This window comes from Solanum dulcamara, chromosome 3 (assembly GCF_947179165.1).
Source record: "Solanum dulcamara chromosome 3, daSolDulc1.2, whole genome shotgun sequence".
Taxonomy (NCBI): Eukaryota; Viridiplantae; Streptophyta; class Magnoliopsida; order Solanales; family Solanaceae; genus Solanum; species Solanum dulcamara.
Window position 1 is genome coordinate 2531922 of NC_077239.1, and position 9991 is coordinate 2541912.

The 9991-nt window shown below is 31.8% G+C and overlaps 1 protein-coding gene across 1 annotated transcript; it reads left to right on the forward strand.

The window, feature by feature from the left end:
- Positions 1-8367: 8367 nt before the first annotated feature.
- Positions 8368-9980, forward strand: LOC129881970 (cytochrome P450 94C1-like). Its single transcript, XM_055956079.1, has one exon. The coding sequence runs from the start codon at positions 8368-8370 to the stop codon at positions 9844-9846; it is 1479 nt and encodes a 492-aa protein (XP_055812054.1). The 3' UTR covers positions 9847-9980.
- Positions 9981-9991: the final 11 nt, after the last annotated feature.

Sequence of the window (9991 nt, forward strand, 5' to 3'; positions counted from 1 at the left end):
CAAACCTCGTTCCGACATATGGCCAAGTTTACGATGCCACATCATCGTTGATTCTTCAAATGAACTTGCTGACGCGGTTGATGCTTCTCCTTCTTGGTGTGTTTCACCTTTAAGCACATATAGATTTGCCGCAAGTTTTTCCGCTTTCATTACTACAAGCGCTCCTTTGGATATTCTCATGATTCCACCATGAATCTTATATGAACATCCATTATCATCTAGTTGTCCTAAAGACAATAGATTCTTTTTCAAGTCTTTTACATGTCGTACCTCCTGGATGGTGCGAACCGTGCCATCATACATCTTTATTTTGATGGACCCAATACCAATAACATCCAAAGCATGATCGTTTCCTATGAATACAGACCCTCCTGAGATAGGATTATATTGATGGAACCATTCTCTCCTGGAAGTCATGTGCCATGTTGCTCCTGTGTCCATGATCCAGACATCAGCGAAACGTTTTCTGCCTTCATTATTTGATATTGCCTCACTACATAAAATATCGCCATCATCCGAGGTACATGCAACATTCCCTTGAGCATTTGATGGCTCAGGGTGTTCACTCTTCTTCTTGAACCGACAATCTTTCTTGAAGTCCCCTTTTTTGCCACAGTTGTAGCACTTGATATTCTTCTTACTTCTTGATTGAGATCTGCCATGATTGTGACTCCCACTGGGACCACGTTCCGTTGGTCTTCCTCTCACCATCATCAAAGCTTCAGCTTGCTGCGAACTTGCTTGTCTGTCTTCCTTATTTTTGTGCCTGTTTTCTTCTTCCAAGACAACAGCTGCAATTTCATCGAAAACTAGACTGTCTGTATTGTTCGTCAAGTTGATGATGAGTTGATCATACGAGTCAAGCAGACTTTGAAGTAGAAGCTCCGCACGTTCAGTCCCCTCTATTTTGCAACCCATTGTTGTAAGTTGCGAGAACAGAGTATTCAAAATATTGATGTTTTCAGTAACTGACATGGACTCTGCCATTCGAAGAGTATACAATCTTCTTTTTAAAAAGATTTTATTATGTAAAGACTTGGCCTCATACAACCCTGTAAGGGTATCCCATATTTCCTTCGCCGTCCGCTTTTCCGCCACACTAGACAATACTTGATCAGCTAGTGCCAAGTGTAGATCAGCAACTGCGTTGCTGTCTATGTCATTCCACTTGCTGTCATCAGCAAAGTCTGCGGGCCTGCCTTCAATTGCAGCTAAGCAATTGTCTTTTCTCAATATCGCTTTTATTTTTATTTTCCACAATGAAAAATTAGTCCCATTGAATTTTTAACGTCAAACTTTGTTGTACTCGACATTGTTATTTGCTTCACACCCTTCTAGATTATTTCTGAATATTTTGCGAACAATCGTGACAAACTTTACTATTCACGAAATGTTACTATTCACAGATAGTACCTTCGCATAAAATAGACAGAATAACCGAGGGCTCTGATACCACTGTTAGGGTGAGGAAGCACCACAACTAAAGTTTGATATGATGAAAATAATGAAAATAAATTGAACACGAGAATTTTACGTGGAAACCCCTCTAAATGATAGAAGGGAAAAACCACGGGGTAGAAGGATCTCACTATAAAATATGAAGTAAACTGTTCTCAAATACAAGGAGAAAACAACAATTAACACTTCTTTCTTGTAAAAGGAACAACTACTAAAGAGGACACTCAAGACTACAATATTTATCTTGGTGTATAACTCTCTTTGTATTCTTACTCTCTCTTTCTGGGATGGTAATAAATGAAGGCAGAATGTCCTCTATTTATAAGTGATGAAAACGCGTTGCTGCCAAACTTCTACGCGTTAATTTTCTTAAAGTCAAAAAGAAAAAGGGGCAACAACTTGCTGCCAAATTTTCGGTGCTGGGCAACAACTTTTGACAAAGTTGCTGTCAAAAATTCGATGCTTTCTTACCAGCTTTCTTTGACTTTTCAATTATCCTATACTTGACGGTTAGGGGTGTACATGGACCGGGTTGGTTCAGATTTTTTATAAATCAAATCAAATCAATAAAAGTCGAGTTTTTCGATATCAATTTTTCTCGGGTTTTTCGGGTTTTTCGGGTTTTTCATAGTATCTAATAAAAAATACAGAGCAGTGTTTATTAAAAAGAGTTCTAGTACAAAATATCAACATATAAGATGAAGGCAGAACACTGTTTGAAATTTTAACTTTATAATATAACTTTATAAGATGAGTTTTTTTGTATATTATTTAGATGTGCTTTTCAAGTCCAAATCTAAATGTAAGAAAGAAAACAAAAATTATGAAAAATTTTAAAAAAATATTTATAAATTACATTTTAATAAATATTTTTATGTATAACATAATTTAAAAGTAGTATATCTATAATCGGGTCGGTTTGGGTTCGGTTTGACTTTTTTTAGTTAAAACCAAACCAACCCTATAATGGTCGGTTTTTTTCCAAACACCAAATCAAGTCAAACCAAACCACTAGTCGGGTTTTTTTCCGGTTTGGTTCGGTTTGTCGATTTGATGCGGTTTATCGGTTTGCCCTATACATCCCTACTTGATGTATTCTATTCAGATCCTTCTAAATTATTAATAGTCTTAATTTTTTATTTATTTATTTATTTATATCAGTTAGTCTTAATTATCCCTAGTTTGTAATAGTTAGAAGTAAAGTCAACTTCATGTCATTTAAATGCACACGAATATTTATTTATTTAGTGAAATTGGTTTAAACTAATTTTTTTTAAATGCACATTAAGTTTTTTTAAAAAAATGATGCAATAAGATAAGTAATGCGTCTCAAATAGTAAAATCAAACAATTTAAGTTGTACATTGATAGTGTAACTGAACTTTATATAATAAGTATAAGGGAAAATGGTCTACTCTTTAATTTTGTCATTTAAAATTGCTATATTATTTGTTATAAAAGTGACTCACATATACGTCCATTGTTATAAAAACGATTCACATATATCCTTATTGTTACAAAAGTGGCTCACATATACGCCTACCGTTATAAAAATGACTCACGTATACCCCTACCGTTACAAAAGTGATTCACATATACCCTTTTATCTAACGGAAGTGAAAATTTTAATTTTAAATTTAAAAGATTATGTATGCGTATATATGATCCTTTTCACACATTGTTTTTATTTTGACTTCTTTAATTATATTTATTTGAGTTTCTTATTCTTCCTTTTTTTTCTTTCATTCTTTAGTGTAAAAATATGAGAAATAAAATAAAAACTTGAATGAAAAAGAGAAAAAACTAAGAAAAAATTCAAAACTATTTTTTTCCCCAGATATATTGTAATTAATTGGGGCATATATGATAAATTTTACAAGAAAGTTAGTGAAAAAATAAATTTGACCATCAAAATAATAAATTGAAATATCAAAGAAGTCAAAAAAGAAAAAAGATATGTGAGAAGAATCAAATATACCCTACATGAATGTTTTTCTAATAAAAATGGTATATGTGAGTCATTTGTGTAACAATAAGGATATATATGTGCCACTTTTATAACGAATGATATATCAACTCTAAATGTCAAAGTTGAGGGATATACCAAACCTTTTCCCAGAATATAATTTTATATTACAATAGGTTCAATACTTATCGTGCATTATAGATATCTGGTAAATGTTTAACAAATGTAATTATATATGATTACTTTCTGAATGATCTGATTACATAACTATTATATGGTCTATGAAAGAACTTAAAATATTATATAAATATTACTTATATGGTCTATGAAAGAACTTAAAACTCTTACTATGTCTTTGTCTTGATGGCTTATTTATTTATTATTTGGTGGAAGGTGGGGAGGGCGGCTCATTTGACATATCTCTATGAGTGATGACTTGCCATTTCATAAAATAAAATTTACATAGTTACTATTTCTATTTATTTTGATTTAAATTTCTTTTATGCCTATGATATTCAATATTAAGATGATATTCTGTTTTAATCTGAAAGTTTTTTTTTTTAAAAAAATTATGATAACAATTATGACTATAAATATACTTGACATACCTTGTACAAGTCCACATCAATTTCTTTGAATTCTAATCTTGCGATCGTATTTTTCGATTATTCTGATGAGAAACAAGATTCATTACACCTATGATCCTCTATGCCCGAAATAGATGTACTGAGTAGACTATGAGGCCGTTTGAATTGGCTTATAAGCTGCTTATAAGTTGTTTTCAGTTTTTTTTGAGTGTTTGGATGACCAACTTAAAGTCATTTTGTGCTTAAAATAAGCCTCAATAAATAGTTGGGTTTATTTGGATGAACTTATTTTAAGCAGTGTATAAGTTGAAAACAACTTATAAGTCAAAAAAAAAAGTTGGCCTACACCTACTTTTTTTTTAAACTTATAAGCAGTTTTTAACTTATAAACTGCTTAAAAATAAGTCAATCCAAACGGGCTATATATCACCTTGAAGAACTAACTAATTTGAAGTAGCATTGTATAGGGCCCTGCTAAGGGAGAAACGTTCTTATAGAAAATATTTTTAATTATAAGACTCAAACTCAAGATCTTCCACCAAGGCAAACTCACTCTTGCATTCAAGATCTTCACACCGGTTCATTTTCTGATTGATTAGAAAGACCAACCCCGGTTGATTATGTGCTATTGAATTTGTTTAAACTAATTTGTTTTTAATTTAATTTTTGAGTGGGAGAAACTTTGTAATCAAGAATTTAAATTATGATCAGCTACTAATTATTTTTACCAAACAACATAATAGACCTTCTACCTGTTTCACCCAACAACTAAAGTAATAAACATGCTTTAATTCAAATGTGTTCTTCAATCCCTTTCCCAAAAATAGTCATCATCTATATATATCCACAAGTATATACATATCTATTATGGCGGAGGCGTATTTAAGATTTAAAATGAATGAGTTTTTATAACGATCTTGAGTTAGATTCAATTCAATTATTAATAGATATTTAGTAGTTTTTTAAACATATATATAGAATATAAATAAAAGTTATTGAATTCACGTGATTTAAAAATTATATGTTTTATTATTACATTATATTGATTTGATGTAAAAACTCGATACAAATTATTTTTACCCTTAGATAGCTAGTACCCTACTTCAGGATAAACTAGATATGTTGCGAGAAAGACCGAATATTTTCCTATGGCTTGGACCCGTTCACTCGAGAACTCAAAGGGGGGGGGGGGGTGTAATTTCTTTTGCTATATACTTCTTATTGTCCTCAAATATTTACAACACGTGAAAGAATGAAAAAAGAACAATAGTTGTACCCCTTGGAGTAACTATTATTGTAATAGGAATAAGAAAAACTCTATTGTAATCAATTTTGTGGACTCAAATGTAATAGCTAAGTCAGATCTCGATGTTGCATGACTTAGATTAGAGCAAGGTGCCAGATGACATATGATGCAGGACTTTCGTCAGCTCGTGCTATAAAATGTTAGATCAAATCTTCAGAAGTTTCTTTACACTCTATTCCTCGACAACAATATTATTATCAAAGATAACAGAAGAAAGGGCTCATTGATTGAGCAGGACATAGGGAGGCAATACTTGTAATCTAGCCGGAGAAAGGCCTAGCTTGTTCGTAAGCCAGCCCCTTAAAAATTAAAATCTATTACTACTCTATTATAATCAATGCAATAACTAAGTCAGATCTCATTGTTGCATAGCTTAGAGATTGAAGCAAGGTGCAAATGGCACATGGTGCAGTACTATCGTCAGCTCGTGCTATAAAGTGTTTAATTAAATCTCCAAAAGTCTCTTTACACGCTACATTAGCTATATATCCTCGACAACAATATTGTTATCAAAGATAATAAAAAAAAGGCTCATTGATAGAGCTGGATAAGAAAGCAATACTTGTAATAAAGCCAGAGAAAGGCCTAAATAGTTTGTAAGCTGCCCCCTTAAAAATCTATTACTACTGAGATATGCATGAAATTTTGTATCGATTAGAAGTTTAGAACATCGAATTCTCGTGTTGATTTTTAATTTTTTCGATCAATTGGACAACGTCAGTTTTGTTATCCCAAAGTTGTTTGTGTGAAATATTGGACCTAATAATCATTCTAGAAAATTTAGTTATACTTAGTTGTCATTGATAAATCAAGTACTATATATAAATACTTCCGTGTACTTAAGAAATCACTACCTAAAAGGTTGTCCAGACTAAATTATATCATTCGTTTTAATTTATATATCTTTTTCTTCTTTGTCTGATTAAAAACGAACCTTTCACTTTCTATATTTAGTAATTTTTAAATTTTAATATTCTTATTTTTATGTTAATGACACTCCTATATAGGAATTACATGATATATTTGAGACCCAAACACTGACTACATATTTAATCAAAAGAAGAATAAATTAGCGGCAAATAACTTACTTCGTAAAATAAAAAATTCATCACTAATTATATTTTATTTAACTATGTAATAACGACTGGTATTTCTAAATGAAATTGTTGGCTATAAGGGCTAGCTATTTAGTGATAAATTAGAAAAAAAAATGGTAGCTAATTTCAATAGTTTTTTTTTTGTAGTGACAAATTTCAAAGGATATTTTTGATATGTTATAACTTATCTAACACAAATCATATTAGAATCCACGCATAATACATAAATAGAATTCTTAACTTAGTTTTAAATTATAACTTTACCTTTAATTTTGGCAGTGGACAAGCAGACACTTTAACTATCCAACACTTGAATTTTGCAGCCAAAATGCGTGATATGCAGATGCTCTGACGTGAATTAGTGAGCCACTCAGTGGTTAAATAACGTAGGTTTTAGAATTAAGAAAATAAATTATAATATAGAATATGGTGAAACGCCGGTCATGGAGCTCGGAACTCGTTGGGATTGGAAAAATATGTTTGGAGCTATTGTGGTTTTGAGATCCGATTATGTTGGGTCTCATTGGTTGTTGATATTGGAGTTAGGAGCAGCGTGAAGCCTTACTGGTTCGTGGTGGGTCTTGTAGTGGCTGATCGATGGCGGTCTTGTTGAAATCTGATTTGTAAGCATAGGCTTCTCATTTGGTTGGCTGTTTGCGATGGAGATCTGTTGGTCTTGGTGGTGGTTGGTGGTGGTTTGATGGATGAGAACAGGGGAAAGGGGAAGGTTGTTCTCCGGCTCTACTTTGCCGCAGAAGACGAGAAAGGAGTGGGGGAACTAGTTTGATGGCTCGTCGGAGCTCCGACGAGGGTGGTGGCCGAAAAATAAACAATGAACAAGGAAAGATTTTCCTTGAGAAAATAATTTTACCTCTGACGCGTGTAATTTGTGTGTATTTCACGCATTTTATCAGGTAGAATTCAAGTAATTATTTAGTTAAGTGTTTAATAGTTAAAGTGTTTGTTTGTGTATTACCAAAATAAAAAATTATAATTATAATTTAAAGTCAAATTAAAATCCACCTTAGGTATAATGAATCTAATAAGTGCCATGACAAATATAGGGTATCAACGAACCAATAGTGTAGGTGTTGGGGAGTCGAGTAGATTCTATTTTGTTATGCATATTTTTATTTATGATCACAAAATTTAATTTTTTAATATAAAATTAAACTTTCTATTTAATTAAATTAAGAAACACATATTACATTATTACTTTATGGAATATGCGACAAAGGACTAGTGGTCGAGTAGAGTACTAAAAATGCCTAGGAATTTTTTTATAAACCATAGTACTTTGCTTAATTTTTTTTAGGTTATATTATTAACTTTAATGGAAGATAATAATATGCCCCCATTAATAAACAGCATTTGCTGAGTCATGTACTGCCTAATATTTTTTTTTCAAAAAAAACCTTATAGTATAATCCTATTAAAAATTAATTAAAGAATAATAGCATGTGCTTCCATTAGTAGTTATTATTAAAAAAAGAAAATAAAAGATGCACATTACAATCGTGCGCTTTAACTAATTTGAATTTAACTTATATACACTAATAACCAGTAAATGAACTTTTCATGTCCAAACCTTATTTTCATGCCTTATTCCTACCTGACTTCATCAATTTGATTAGGCACTTATAGTCTATTTTTATTGTTCAAATTTATTAATTTTTATCATCATAAATAATTATTAATAATTATCTTTTAGATAACCGTGATTTCATTTCTTCTTTTAGTGGGAGGGGCGCTATTTTTTCGTTTCTTGTTCTATTATTATATATGTATAGTCTTTTCTAGAATAGTTGGTGGAGAATCTTGAATAGACCTATTAGTTATGTAAGTATGATTTATTATTAATTAAATTATAAATAAAAAGATCAAGTTGATCATTCCTATATATATTTATATATATCCCTTTCTTCTCCCATTGGTTTTTGTATTTTCATAATACATGGACTCTACTACTAATTTCCTTATCTTTTTTCTCTTCATCATCTTTTTTTCCTTCTTATTTCTCCTTTGCTATTTTGTGAGACTAAAGTTTTTGTGCAAATGTGAAATTTGTCAATGTTACATTACATCAAGTTGGTATCCTCAATTCACTAATTTGTGTGATTGGTATACTCATCTTCTTCAAAAATCCCCTACTAGAGCAATTCACATACATGTTCTTAGTAACACCATTACCGCGAATCCTAAAAACGTCGAGTACATGCTCAAAACAAGATTTGAGAATTTCCCAAAAGGGAAAATTTTCTCAACAATCTTAGGTGACTTTCTTGGTAAAGGTATCTTCAATGTGGATGGGGATTCATGGAGATTTCAAAGGAAAATGGCTAGTCTTGAACTTGGACGAAATTCAATAACATCATATGCATTTGAAGTAATCAACAATGAAATCCAAAATAGGCTTATCCCATTATTAGCTAATAATAAAGATGAGATTTTGGATTTACAAGATGTTTTTAGGAGATTTTCTTTTGATTGTATTTGTAGATTTTCCTTTGGATTAGATCCAAAGTGTTTGGAATTGTCACTACCAATTTCACAATTTGCTATCTCTTTTGACTTAGCATCACAATTATCAGCTAAAAGAGCTATGCATGTGTCTCCAATTGTTTGGAAAATCAAGAGATTTTTCAACATAGGGAGTGAAAGGAAGTTGAAAAAAGCCCTCAAATTGATCAACATACTAGCACAAGAAGTTATAAGGCAACGTCAAAAATTAGGATTTTCAAATCATAGGGATCTTCTATCAAGATTCATGCAGGGGGATGTTGTCAATGAGACTTACTTAAGAGATATTGTGATTAGCTTCCTCTTAGCTGGACGAGACACGGTGGCATCTGCATCAACAAGCTTGTTTTGGCTACTCGCGAAAAATCCACAAGTAGCTGAGAAAATTAGAGAAGAAGCAAATGAAGTTCTTGGACAAAATCAAGAACTCACAAATTGTGAACAAATGGGAGATCTTCATTATTTGCAAGCAAGTGTTTATGAAAGTATGAGACTTTATCCTCCAATCCAATTTGATTCAAAGTTTTGTTTGGATGATGATCTTTTACCTGATGGGACTTTTATTAAAAAGGGAACGAGGGTTACTTATCATCCTTATGCTATGGGAAGAATGGAAGAATTATGGGGTGTTGATTATTTAGAATTCAAGCCAGAGAGATGGATTAATAAAGACGGTGTTTTTTTTCAAGAAAATCCTTTTAAGTATCCGGTTTTTCAAGCTGGGGTAAGAGTTTGTTTGGGTAAAGAAATGGCTTTTATTGAGCTTAAAAGTATGACTCTTTCATTTCTTCAGAGATTTAACGTCGAATTAGCTCATTCATCACACCACACCCCTCGATTCTCTCCTGGTTTGACCGCCTCATTTTGTGGCGGTTTGTCAGTGTTTGTCAGAGAAATTAAGAGTACTACCTAATATTCATGAAGTTAAACTTGCATGTTGACAAATGTAAGTTTGTTTATTATTTTTTGGTCAAATTGTACCATTCGTATAAGGGCACAATATTTTTTCCCCTTTTGGCCAGAATTGACTTTTTATGGGATGGCATGTATGAACAATT